The following is a 14,482-nucleotide window of genomic DNA, read 5'->3' as shown; positions in this document are numbered from 1 at the left end:
AAATATCATTACTGATTGAACCACAGAACTTAACTTTACGTTAGATGGAAAAAAAATAAAATTTCAAGGACGCAACTAATTAGTGTGATGAATCTGTCAAAAGCTAGGGCATGCCTTAAAATAATTGTTGATGCAAGGTGCACAGATTAGGGGAACAAGAGCTGCGAAAGCGACCAATACCGCTGTTGTTAGCCACATAAAAATTAGGTCATTCGCTATTTGGTTTTCCATTTGGTACTTTATGTTTCGATTTGACACCATTTATCATTCATTTTTGTCTTCAACCTTAACAAACTCAGACCTGATAAGTACAATAATTTTAAACCTTACAAAGTTGTACCAGAATAATTTTACACCATTTAATCATTTTCTAAATTACTATTTACTTTTCTTTTATTATTAACAAACTCAGTTTAGTCCTTCATTCTTTAAATCACTTTACTTGTCCAATTGGATTTAACATCATTAACTTTAGGATTCCCAGAAAAAAACAAAATGTCACCAACTTTGTGTTTGTTCTTTCTTCAAGTTTAGATTTTTGCAAGCAGTGAGCGAAATCAAAGCAGAGAAGACCAAAGCCAACTTCAACTGCAGCAAACTACTTTAATGCAGAATTAGTTTGTCTCAGTTAAACAGTAAAACTCGTTTCAGGAAATTACAGTTAATCTGAGAAAAGTTGCAATAGGCAAACAAAAATAGACTGTTCTTGACAGAGAGTTAATACAAAAGAATAAGTTTTTATCTATTATTGTTGCAAGAATCGAGCATAAGAAAAAGCTAATTTCTTCTGGGTACCAAACCAAACTAATAAAAGCATGAATGAGATGATTTACATTTACTGAAAAACTCTCTGCTAGCAAAACTATCGTGGTCACGTATTAATCTTATGAAACATGTTCCATAAATCTTGAGCATGGACTCCAGCCTCAGTTATTTACATACAGAAATCGATACACTGTTACAACTTGCTACAGCATAACTTGCACATACGATGTTGTAGCTCTTTTATCTTGATTGGAAGTTCAGTGTCTTGATGCAGAAGGAAAATACAAAGGCAAAGAAGACAGTGAAAGCTACCAAAACTGCAGCAACTGGACCCATGAAATCGGATTTAAACCCGTAGTGGTCTTCAATGTATCCTTTAACAGTGAAATTTATGGCACTCCCTGGCACATCAATTGGGTCCTCTATATCTCTATATTGAGACACAATTAATCCATACACCGTCCATGCCACTGGGCAAATCCAGTAATACCACACCCACCATTTAGGAATTTTCTGAAAAGACAAAGTACCATGTTAGTAAAGATTATGCAAGATATGTTATAATGTTTAAATTATGAGTTTAGATATGATAAAAATCAAAACTAGAAGAAGGGTACTCACGGGTCTTGGGATAAAGAAACCAGAGAAGAGATTGAAGAGTCCATAGAATGCTGCTGCAAAGATTGATGCCACTTGGTGGTTTGGTGTGATGGAAACAGTCATCATACCATAGTATGTGAAGTACAAGAAAGAGAAGAAGCTGACAAAGAAGAACCAAAAGAACTTCTCCACTTTCCATTCAAAGTTCACCATGGCATAGATTAGGAGTGAGTAATACACAGCTTGAACAAATACATAAGGGATTTCGGCAAAAACCTGCAATTGCAAATGCAGTAGCATAAGGATAACTCAACAAGGTAATAACACGACAACAAGAAACAAATATCTGAAAATGTTATTGTTCTTTAGAGTAAATCAATAATTCACCAACCTGTGCGAGGGCATAAGGCAGAGGAGCATACATTCCAGCAGCTCTTTCTCGATAGAACACTGTTCTTTCAACGGCTACGATTGGTTGAACGGTTTGGCAGTTGTTAATGCCGACAAAAATAACAGCAGCATACATTGCTCCAATGATCATTGTAAGATCGCTTGAGGTTTCCCTAGACAAGAATAACCAGATAAATTAGCTAAAATTTAAAGCTAACGGTTGAAGAGTGGAGTTAGATTTCACAGAAAGCAACTCTCACCTATTTCTGCCAATTCTCCAAAATATTGTCCCTATCATGAGGGCACTTGCCAAGGTGAAAAAGAATCTGACAAGATTATAATCTGGACTTCTCCAGTATGTCAGCCACTGCTTCCAAAAACAGGATTTGAATTGCCCCAGTGAAGATTGAGAGTATTTAGTGGGGAAATACAGATCAGTAGTTCCAGGTGGGGGTGTGCTCAGCTCCTTTACAAGGGCTTTGTTTCGCCTGTTCAATAAGCAAATGTGTTAGCTCAAACCAATAAAAGCATGTAAAGTGTCTGAAAATGTAGCCATTTGTTAGTTGACTCACTGAAACAAAGATGAAGTCTTGTAGTATTCAGCAAAGTCCATTCCGAGACGAACTTCAGCTGCTACAGAACTCACTTCCAGCATCCATGTTGCAGGGTTGTACATCTCTTTAATTTTTGGGACCCCTGGAATTGCCTGTGACCAAGGACATGGTATGAATCTTGATGTTAAACTCCATGCTAAAGTACATGATAAAATGAATACAATCACTTGGATTGGGTGTAATACCTCAAAGTATTCTATAATCTTGTGCGAATTTCGGCCTAATGGTCCTGAGTAGATCACTTGCCCTCCTCTTTTCATCAACAAAAGCTGGACCAAAAAATTTTCATTAAGCACCAAAGAGGCTATAGGCGATACAAAGAAGAGAAACACAGTATAAAGTAATTTGTAGATTGGTTGTTACCTCATCGAAGGCTTCAAAGATATCAATGCTAGGCTGGTGAATTGTGCAAACAACCGTCCTTCCCGTGTCCACAGTGTTTCTCACAGTCCTCATAACAATAGCTGCTGCTCTTGCATCAAGTCCTGAAGTGGGTTCATCCATGAAAATGATTGAAGGATTAGCAACGAGCTCAACAGCGATGGTCAACCTCTTTCTTTGCTCAGTTGACAACCCTGTAACTCCTGGAAGCCCCACTATAGCTTCCTTCAGATTATCCAGCTCTACCAGATCCATTACTTGGTCCACAAATTGCTGAAAAGATAAGAAAAAAATATTTAATTTTTAGTTCACCCTTCTATGATCCTTAATAAGAGAAGAACAAAAGGGCTATACTATATTGCTGAGTACTTACTATTTTTTCCTCCTCACTAACTTCTTTTGGTAAACGGAGGAAGGCAGAGTAAATCAAAGATTCACGAATAGTAACTTGGGGTGAATGAATATCAGTTTGTTCGCAGTAACCAGCAACTCTTGCAAAGGTTTCTTGGTTCTTGGGGAACCCAGAGATTCTAATATCTCCTTCAATGTAGCCACCAGTCTTTCTTCCTGCTAAAACATCCATTAAAGTTGTCTTCCCAGCTCCACTAACTCCCATCAGTGCAGTTAGCACTCCAGGCCTAAAGGAACTGGTTACTCCCCTAAGCAGTTGTAGCCTATCTTCAGCCACACCTTGCGCTTTCATTTCCTGTAAAAGTTATTAGAGTTAGAACTTACTTTATAGGTACACCATGGATTGTTAATGGTGCATATTATGAAGTTATACTAAAGAAGTAATCGGATCCTTACTGCAGGCATGTCGACGTAGTAATTAACAGTGTCAAAGGACATTGCAAGTGGTTGAAAAGGTAGAATCATTCCTCTTTTGGGGGCAACTCCAGTAGCTGAATCATTTGCTGAATCAGCTTTTCTTAATCCACTGGTAGCTTGGCTTCCCATTCGCTGCATTGCCACTTCTCCTGAAATGATTCACATAACACAAACCGTATTACATCTGTAAGAACATTCTTTTAGCCAAACCATCAAAGATTATATATTAACGTTGTTGGCTTTAGCACTTACTTGCATTATTTCCATCAGCAGTAGATAATGATCGAAGCATTGAATCTTTGTTGGACTGTGGGGGCCTTACAAGTCTAGGTTCTTCGTTGGTGTCTCCTCCAGTCTCCATTTCACTTGCATCTTCCTCAGAAATAATTGCTTGTTTCTTTCCAAGAGCTAGTGCACCAAACAAGAAAAAAGAAAAGATTTTTTAAGATAGAAAGTGAAAGGAACAACTCGTTTGAAAGATTGATAAAAGTTAGAGCTCTTACGGTTAAGGTACATAAGCGCAAGGGTGAAGAGAACATTGTAGAAAATGACATAACCAAAAAGAGCAGCGGCTCCTATCCAGTACCATTCTTCTTTAGCAAAAACATCAAAGTTTCTTAGTACTGACAGACCCAATGTGGTACTTCGATCCGAAGATGTCTGCAGTCAAAGACATGTTCAAGTTAGAAACCGACGAGTTTTTTCTTAGGGAGTTAAATGCATTTTCATTTCTCAAATTAAAAAGCTTCTGCTATTTACCTGTGGATGCATCCACCTTGGAGCAAACATTTCATTCACAGCCAAGGAATTGAAGGCATATGTCAATGGTGACACCCAGTAAGCCCACACCCACCAATCAGGAATTTCACCTGTAACCATTGAGCATGCATGTGAGCACATTCTTTGAACAAATGTAATCTTAGAGACAGTTGCCAAATGCTTTTGCTTAAAAAATTTGGATTGTCACTCACGTTTGGGAAGGATGAAACCTCCAAGCAGAAAAATAAGAAGGAGCATGAGGGCTCCACCAGTGTTAGCTATAATCATTGTTCTGCACACTCCAGAAATGACCCTAAACATGCCAGCTGCCATTTGTTGGATAAGAAACACCACCAACAGTTGCTTGAAGAACCTAAAATTTAGAATAGGCAAGAAAAGGCTCACTTAGTAATTACAAATACATCTCATCATTATATGATGTTGATCACGAGACAACACTAATATGTTGTTAGGTTGCTATGCAAATGAGTTCAGATGTGCATTCAAATTATGTAAGAAAAGAAAAGAAAACGGATGAGTTTACCTGCTAGCTTCAGGAGCAAATCCTATGGTGTAGTAGGTGACACCCACCCAAACAAGAGACTCAAAAACAGAAATGGGAATACGTAACAAGAAATTGGGGAGGGTGTAAGTCCAAGCAGGGTGGAAAAGATGGTCTCTGTGCTTGTAAAACACGGGAAGCCTTCCAATTGTGAGTGCTAGCTCAGCAAAACCATTAAACATGTTCATGATCATAGAGAACAAAATTGCACCAATGTAGAGTGAAGCACCATCTTCATTACTTTGGTCCATTTCAGTCCTCAAGAACAATGTTGCAGATATGATTGCAATGATGATAATTTGGACTGTCTTGAATATGTAGACGAAGGAGTTCCTCTTAATCAGCAGCCACTCCTTGTCCCAACATGCTTTAAAAAGATCCATTGTGGGCACAGAGTTTTTACTGTATACAAGAGCTGCTTTATGTGCACTTGATTTATCAAATGCTACATTCAACTCACTCTCAAGCCTCATTCCAACATGGAACCGCTTGAACTTGTTTGCAAACTCTGTCACTGTAACATAACGGTATGGCCTGTTTTTGTCTGCCCAGTATTGCTCCTGGTCCTTCCTTGAGGTAACCTGTTCAAAATTTCCAATTAACATTGTAAACATACTTCCCCTCACTCTATTTTCTCAAATTAAGACACTCATTCTAGAAAGTTTATAGTAGGAGAAAACAGACATAGTTTTTACTGAAGTACCCATATAAAAGTTTAACTCATCCTGATTTCTGATTGATTGCACATAGAAATTAAATTCAAAAGGTTTTGTTTTTCAGTTAAGACGTGTTCCATGATCGGAATGTGGACTTAAGTTATGTGCACAAGTTATATAGTATTTGTTAAGCTAAAGTACATAAGTCATATGATGTTTCATAAGGTGATTCTGTGATGAACACACCTCTTGCAAGAAATCAGCGGTTCCTTTTCTTTCGGGACAACGAAACCCACAGGACTCAAAGAATTCCACGATGTGCTCACGTGGGCCCTGGTATACAATCTGACCCTCAGAAATGAGGATGATGTCATCAAACAGATTGAAAGTCTCAGGAGCAGGTTGGAGAAGGGACATTAAGATAGTTGCTTCAGTGAGGTGCACAATCTGCTGCAAGCACTTCACAATCTGATAAGTTGTGGAACTATCAAGACCCGTTGATATTTCATCCATGAATAGTGTTTTTGTGGGTCCAACAATCATCTCTCCTGTATGATAAAATCAAAGCCATTCATTGTAAGAAACCATTATAGTTTAGATAGTTAAGCATTAGATGTGATCTTTCTTTGGATTGTCATAATCTATATATCTGTGTATCTATCCAAAAATTCAGCATATATAGTTCTACATATATATATATATATATATATATATATATATATATATATATATATATATATATATATATATATATACAATGAGTTGTCATTAAATAATGTATCAGTATTAAAAAGATAAGATAAAAAAGTAAACTGAATAAACAAGAGTTTGGTTGGCAAAGTCCACGTGGCCACGTTCTCTTAATCTTAAAAAATTGTGTGGTTGAGAATAACTATATACAACTTGTCGCCACCTTCCAAACCATGATTAAAGACAGTGTTGGAAAATGAAAACATTAGGTGCAGATACAGATAAACTTTGATGTTCTCAGTAATGGCTGATTTTATTTTTTGGACATTTTAGCCCTTCTAACCTGTGGTAACACGCTTCTTTTGGCCACCTGATACACCTCTGTGCATTTCATCACCCACTATGGTATCCTTGCAAATATCAAGCCCCAGTATCTGTTTCACAAAGGAAAAAGAATGAATTAATTATAACATTAAACAAATCGTTCGGCACTGTCACTACCCATAACTAGTTGATTATAAAATGTGTAATGTATGAGGGCAGTTAGGGTAGTTCACATGGCCACTAGTAATGCTCTGAAAGGGACCATCTTTAGCCAAAATATGTGTTGACACCAGTCAACATTGCAGGGTAGGTGAATTGAAATTTTTGACAAGAAATTGATATTTTTGTGGGGTAAAGGAAAGCTTTTGAGAACATTTCTTACTAACTCTGCCTCTTTTTTCTAAGAAAAAAACGCAAATGTTGAAAATTTTCAACAAGAAAAAGAAATCACTTACTTTGAGTGTGTAGTCGGTGATGAGACTGCTTTCTGTTCCCTCCATTGCAGTGGCCTACAAAGCAAGAAACAAATTAGAACACTTCCATGGATTAACCAAAATTGAGATAATTGTTGACTTCTAAAATACCTTCATGAAAAGGTCAACATCTGCCTCTGGAAATATGCCAGCTTCCTTTTCCCTTCTAGCAAGCTCGGTTAATAGATCTATAATCAGATTAATTAAGAACAGAATTTAACCGTTAATACATTATTTAAAGGGAAAAAATGGGTTAAAGAGAAAATGTTGAATCAATTACCATATCTAGTCCCTACTCCTAGACATCTAGCTGAGAAATCCAGTGTTTCTTTTACAGTCATTTCTCCAACATGAACATCATTTTGGCTAATATATGCTGAAGTCTTTCTTGGCACAAACTCATTAAGTTTGTGTCCATTGTAAGTGATTTCTCCCTTTACCTGTTTCATAAAAACCAATAATTTATAATGTATCATCATTTGTTGTTACTATTCATCATCATTATTGTTATGTATAAAGAATCATTTTTTAAGTAAAAATGATGGGGTTGGAGTGTACCTTCAATTCAGGGTCCAATTTTCCGGCCAATGCCAACAAAAGGGTCGTTTTCCCTGAAGATGGGGGCCCTAATAAAAGGGCCATCCTGCAGAGAAACCATACAATAAAAAACCATATAAGACCAACTATACTAAACTTGTTTTTATTTTGCTTAACGTTGTTCCAATCACACTATCTACTATTTGTATAACAACTTGGTTATGCTACCTTGATGGCTTAACAATGCCTGAGGCATTCTTAAGAATAGTGAGCTTTGTCCTCTTAGCTGTACTAATGCCACAGATACCAAAAAGTGATTCAAGAATGTTCAATGCAGAGTTTGGCAGGGTTGGCAGAGCTCTGCTGCCGACAAAGGAATTTGCCTCAACAGTCAAATTTTGGAACCTCACTTCTACCGTTGGAAGTCTGATCCCCACCCTGAAATTAGAAAAACAAAAAAAGATAAATAATTATTAATGTTGTACTATTTCAAAGTAGCATTGTTCCAAAGTCCAAACAATTGAATCATGTAACAGCATTAATTTGTCTAACGAATAAGTTAGCTCCAAAGATAGTTTCACCTTCAGCAGAAGCAGTTTCATCCACTCAAGTATTAGGCTTGAAAGAGCAATAAGGTACTGACAAATACAATATTAGGTATGATTTTAATTCGATGCCTACGTTGGTTTCACAATGTCAAGTTTGGACTATGACACTTGATTTTTTGAAGGTTTAAGAAAAATAGCTTTGACAAAAATCTTAACTAATGAAGTATTTTAGTTTAAACTACATCTGCATTGATACTCATATGCAGATCTGGTTCCCCTCTACTGCATAGCACCGACATGAAATTGTTCTTCAACTTTTCTTAATCTGATGGCAAAGGCTAATATAATGAAAGAAGGCACAAAGTATAATCATTAGAGAAAGTAAGACTTTCTAAACAGAGGGGGTTTCTTGATACTACTTGTTTGAGCTTTGAAGCCTGAAATCCTTTTTTCTTCTTGTGTGGGTTACATAGGAGGGGAAGTGGGAACAGCACATGTGAAAATAAAAATAAAAGTTAATTTGTCTACCGATTAAGTGAACAAAAAGAGTTCACCTTCATCATCAGCAATTTCATCCACTCAAGTATTAGGTTTGCATGAACAGTATGGTATTGACATAAAAAGCAAACATTAGGTATGCTTTCAATTCGGTATCTACTTTGTTTTGACAAAATAAAGTTGAAACATGACGCTTGATTTTCAAAGGTTTTAAGAGAATAGCTTTGACAGAAATATGAATTGGTAAAGTATTTAAATTTAAGCTACATCTGCAGTAATATTCATTTGTAGATCTGGTTCCCCTCTACTGCATAGCACCAGCATGAAAGTGTTCTTTCATTGATTTCATCTTGATCAAATGACAGAGACATGTTCAAAATGATAGTATGTGGTGGGATAAAATGAAAGAAGGCAAAAAGTATAAATAATCATAAGAGAAAGTGAGGTTTTCTAAATAGATGGGAGTTCCTGGCTGGATTCAGCAGATTGATTGAGACTAAAAACGTATTTAAATTTGTTTTCTGGTAAAATCATCAAAGGGTTTTCTAATTCTGTTAGAACTTTGAAGCCTCAAGTCTGGTAACAAGTGAGAACAGCACATGTGAAAGACTATTATCTAGACTCACTTGTCAGTTCTGTTTCTGAACTTCCTGAGAAACTTTTCATTGTCTTCTTCGGCAACCTTGAAAATCTTGTCAATGATTTGTTGTCTATCATTCATGTCTAGCTTGCGAACATCAACTTCCTTGTGCAGAACTTGGTTCCCAGGTTGTTGCTCACCACCTTCGGCAAAGGTTTGGATGATGCTCGTCCTTAATCTGTCATAGGTGGGGAGTTTCTCTATGGCAGCCCATTTGAGAGCCTCTTCATCTTCATCAACTTGAGAAGTTCTGCGAGAATACCTTCCACTCGCAAACACTTCCTCCATTCTCCAGCTTGATCTGCTTATGCTCCTGCTTATGCTTCTGGTGAAATTCCCATCCATTTTGCCTCCCCTTGTTCTGAAACACACTCAAAGTTAAACTCCACTTAAGAACAAAACATGGCATCACTATTTTCCTTAAAGGGTGCTTCGCTAACTCAAATCAAGCACTGAAGGAACCAAAGACCATTTTTTTCACATAAACAGAACACCCTCTTATTCATTTTCTTCTCTTTCATATCTCTAACCAACCAAGAGAAAAAACATGAAAAAGTATACAAACTTACATGAACACAACAGGGACTTAAAAAATCCTCTACTCAAGGAGGTTGCTCTCTTTTACGAGTATGATTCTTGTTCTCCCTCTTTCTTTGCTTTCTGTTCTCACTTCATAGAGTGATTCCGACCGAGATATTGGCCAAGTAAGCTGAACTGATACCAGTTCTGGCTTTCAGTTTCTAGATGAAATGAATATATAGGTTTATATATAGATAATGAGTTCGTGGGACAGGGTGGCTCTACAAGTTGTGCAAGAATTGTCGTAACTTGTAAACCTGTTCCTTTCTATCTTCCTAACAAAAATTACGAGTGCCCTTTTGCCATATATTATTCTATACATATATATATATATATATATAATGAAAAGCACGTTCCTTGAGTTGAATGTAACCATGGTAACAAAGCCCGTTCAAACATGACCAGCGTTTCCGCTTTCGCACCAGCTTCCTTATGAATGCGCCTTGAAAACATGTATTACTAACCTTCTTTTTGTTAATAAAAAAATGATATCTTTTTCCTTCTCTCTTAGTTAAAATCTTGGTTCAAGGTATCAAAGGACAATTGTGCCACGTGACTCCTCCGGGTACACGGGAAAACCCATAATTTCGTACTCAGTTTGACTATAGTTTGCAGCAGAATGCAGTAATATCTGGATAGATTGCAGTAACTAGTGTCAAAAATTCAAATTTGTCGATATTGTCAACGGAATAGTTATTTTTTCTTATTGTTTCCACTGCAAACCAAATAATAAGGCATGAATTTTGAACAAACCAGATAATAAATGAATAAATTATCTTTGTAACATTCCGTTCTCATGAATTTTTTTCTCTTAAAGGAAAATGTTTTGTGAAGATTTAGTCAATCAGTTTGTGTGAAAAGTATATGTTGAGAACAGAACAATAGCAGATGAAGTTCGACCGAACAGAATGAGTAGGAGGAGGAATTGACATGTGAAGTGTTTTGGGACGAAAGAATGTGTCTTGTTTGACCAAGTTTTGCGCGTCACTGCAGCGCCCTTTGCAATAATTGGTGAAAGAAAACAAAAGGTCTTTTATGGCTGCTGAAGTCTAAGGTAAATTGGCCAAGTGCTTTCCACCACCCCTGCATGTATATTTCAAACAGTTAACCACCGTAATAAATGCATAAAAAATATAATAATTATGTCTTTAGGTTGAGTTTACCATTAACTTTAGAGTTGATTTATTATTGAGTTGTATTTTTTTATAAGATTAATTGTCATTCAGGCATTTTATTTTCTTTTATTTTGAGAATTTATGGATTAATTCATTTATGTAAAAGTGTTTAAACCAAGCTAAAAATGTCGGAACATTACATCAACATCATTAACTAACAACAAATTTTAGAAATAAAAAATAATTAATCAATATATTAATTTATTTAGGTATTAATTTATAAATTAAAAAGTATTGATATTTAAAATAATTTTTTAAAATAATTTTAAAACTAATTATTTTTAGAGACTAATTTAGACTTTAATTATTTTAATACTTGGACTTAGAGGTCAATGTATCATACAAATGTTTGATCAATTACAAGTTAGATGAACAATCACAAAGTCATCAACAATTATAATCTGGACTATCAATTAATAGACCATTAAAATGGATAGTCAACTAACAAATCCGGACAACAAAGCAAACAATCCAAACAATCAACTAATAAACCGAATGACAAATCATTAACCTGATCAACTGATCGAAAGGTAGGTCATCAATTTGGACGACAAACTATCAAGTTGGACGATCAACTACCAAGTCAACAACAAATCATCAACTCGGTGACAAATTACCAAATTGGACGGCCAAACAACAAATCAAACGACTAATCACCAAATTGGATGGTCCAAATAAGACCAAAGTAAATCAACTCTAAAAACATTTTACTTAATGTTAAAGCATGATTAGTCATGTTTATGTCAACCTTAATCAAAAGCTCATCGAAAAAATTTATAGAGAGAGGAGTTTAAAATAAAGAGGTTGGTTGAACATTAATTACACTATTTATTATTTTTTGTCTGAATTGATCAAACTTTAACATAGAAATACCTTTTATAAGTATCATCACAATAGTTTGAATGTATAAGAGACTTCTCAGATTGGACCTAACGTAGAACTTATGAATGAAGATTTATAAATCAAATAATTGGATCTAAAACTTTAACCCGAGACTCTAAACACAAATAATTGTTTCTTTTAGCAAATTACGTTAATTATAATAAACTTTGTCAAATTAGGTAATAACCTATGTATTTTCCTTTCCACTACTTACTTTCTTAATTAGTAAAAAACGTTACATTTAATACTACAGGAACAATATTCAACAACTAGAAAAGTCATATCAGTTATCAGTTTCAAAACCAATACTACAAGTAAAGCTATTAAGGTGGGTTGATCATGAGTTCAAATTGCTGAACAAAAAAAAATTATAAATTTTGGTACAATTAGAAATCTAACTTGATCTGTATTATCAAATTAAATAAAATCTTAGTTAATATAAAAATCAAATAAAAAAAACTCCATATATAAAAAGACTTCACTGAAATAAATTTAATGTCGGAGTTTTTTTAAATCACAAGTTGTCTATTGTCATAATATTTAAAAAAAACACATTCAAACATGTAGGTTCTAAAAAGAAATACACCATTTCTTTGCAAAACCTAACTTATTAACTCACTTTTTAATTTAATTAGTTAATTTAAACTTAATTTGGATTATGTCCTTTGATTATGTTCTTGGGATTTACTCAAAGAAAAGTCTTTTGGAGTAAGAAAAAATCATACGAAAATCAAATGTGGTGGGCTACTACATATCTTATCTTATGATACCAAAATTATCCAAAACCCTAAACTTTGGTAGGATTCCAAAGAAAATATCTCTTAGATATAGGGAAGTTCTCACAACATCTCAATCGTGGTGGGGTGATGATTAGGTTTACCTATTAATTCATGTAGTATGTAATTAATTGCAACACTATATTTTATTAAAGAAAAAAATAATATCACTATGCAATTCAATATATTTAAGTTTATTAATAATATTATAATTATTTTACCTGTGAAGCTAATCATAATTTTTTTTGTTGAGATTTTATTGCATTAAAATAATCTATATTTTCATATTTGTTTGTTACATCAAATATAAATTATCTTGATTTATTTTTGTCGAAATTTTATTAATATTTGAATATGAGCATATGTTAATATTTATTTATAATATTGCGTGACTCTATTATATTACTATCTAAATAATAATAAAAAAACATGTCGAGAATTATCTTTATTTATTTATAACCAACAAGTGTGGTATTTCAGAGATTTTTGTATAATAACTTCATAATTTTGGACAAGATTGGCATATTTTTAGTTAATTTTATCTTTGCATTGACTCTCCTATTGATTCATGACATAAACTTAGGTCATATTTCTAAAAAGAATATTAAGAAGTTAATAAAGAGATATATTCTGCCTTTTTTGAGCTTTTTTTATTCTTGTATTAATAATACAAAGGAAGGGTTTACCAAAAAAAATGTATAAGTAGAAGTGTAGATTAAGTGTTAATAATTTAAAGAAAATATTATATATATATATATATATATATATATATATATATATATATATATATATATATATATATATATATATATTCTTCTTGTCCATGTTTGTTGCATTAAGTTTATTTGTTTTCATCTCTCTATCCATTTTCTATTTTAAATTATGAAAATAATAATATTTTATACAAGATGAAAAGGAAAAAAAATTAACATAATAACTTTAAAAAAAATTCAATAATATTGGAAATAATTTAAATAAAAGCATAAAAATTAGACCAACTTATCACTGAAAACAAATTAAACAACTAAAATAAAAAAAATAAAGAATAAAAAATCACGACTATAGTATTGATAATAAATTAATAAAAAAAACAAATATATTACGTTAAGTAAACTAAATAATAAAAATATAAAATAATAAAAGCGGCCAGTATAGTATCCAAATAATATTAAATCATATAAATATAAAGTATAAAGAGCAATTATATTATTAATAAGTAAATTAAATACTAAAAATATGAAATAAAATAAAATGAAAATAAATAGTATATTATTTGAAATCAATTAAATAATAAAAACATGAAATAATAGATTAAAAAGAAACATATAACTAAAAATAAATAAAATACGTATTATTTTATACGACTAATATTAAGATTAAGTGCTAATAGGTTTTTATTTAACTTTTTTACTTTATTACAGTAGTAAATAGAGAATATTTTTAAAAAAAGTATATTTGATCATATTATCATTAAATGTTGTTATTATTATTATTTCTTTTTTGAGCTTGTTTCAAGATTTTTTAAAAATGTATATTATTGGAAAAATTATGGAAAAATAAATTTAACAAAAATTCCAATACATTTTTATACGTCTTTAATAAAAAGTTTAGTTCTAAAAGTGTTTGTTTATTTTTTATAACAGACTCAAATTTACAAACTATTTCATGAAAATTTTGTCAATAAACTCTAAAAATTATTTCAAGTTACGCATATTGTTTTTATGAGTTAAATTTCTTTTTAAGAATTTCTAAATAATAATTTTAATTTTATTTTATGTTATTATTTTGTTTTTCATCTTAATGAA

General features: G+C 33.1%; 1 protein-coding gene across 1 annotated transcript; it reads right to left on the bottom strand.

Moving 5' to 3' along the window:
* Positions 1-717: 717 nt before the first annotated feature.
* LOC108320595 (ABC transporter G family member 36) lies at positions 718-10,116 on the bottom strand. Its single transcript, XM_017552051.2, has 23 exons — positions 9,835-10,116; positions 9,252-9,626; positions 7,808-8,017; positions 7,601-7,685; positions 7,323-7,482; positions 7,154-7,230; positions 7,025-7,078; positions 6,589-6,679; positions 5,802-6,103; positions 4,882-5,480; positions 4,550-4,710; positions 4,338-4,447; positions 4,082-4,238; positions 3,831-3,986; positions 3,558-3,727; positions 3,124-3,456; positions 2,733-3,023; positions 2,555-2,638; positions 2,328-2,461; positions 2,016-2,243; positions 1,757-1,928; positions 1,387-1,641; positions 718-1,278 (listed from the first exon to the last, which is right to left on the bottom strand). Exons 2-23 carry the CDS (start codon positions 9,608-9,610, stop codon positions 1,006-1,008), a joined length of 4,461 nt encoding a protein of 1,486 aa, XP_017407540.1. The 5' UTR covers positions 9,611-9,626; positions 9,835-10,116; the 3' UTR covers positions 718-1,005.
* Between the last annotated feature and the right edge of the window lie 4,366 nt (positions 10,117-14,482).

Source organism: Vigna angularis, chromosome 9 (genome assembly GCF_016808095.1).
Source record: "Vigna angularis cultivar LongXiaoDou No.4 chromosome 9, ASM1680809v1, whole genome shotgun sequence".
NCBI lineage: Eukaryota > Viridiplantae > Streptophyta > Magnoliopsida > Fabales > Fabaceae > Vigna > Vigna angularis.
The sequence above is the reverse complement of the archived record's forward strand: the minus strand, read 5'-3'. Positions and strand labels throughout refer to the sequence as shown.

What these genes read in the sequence shown, in the direction of transcription:
- LOC108320595 (XM_017552051.2), bottom strand. Translation starts at nt 9,610, where the DNA reads ATGGATGGGAATTTCACCAGAAGCATAAGCAGGAGCATAAGCAGATCA. An exon ending in TTTGCTCCTGAAGCTAGCAG is followed by an intron (nt 4,711 to 4,881) that starts GTAAACTCATCC and finishes TCTAAATTTTAG; the next exon opens with GTTCTTCAAGCAACTGTTGG. An exon ending in TGGAGAATTGGCAGAAATAG is followed by an intron (nt 1,929 to 2,015) that starts GTGAGAGTTGCT and finishes ATTCTTGTCTAG; the next exon opens with GGAAACCTCAAGCGATCTTA.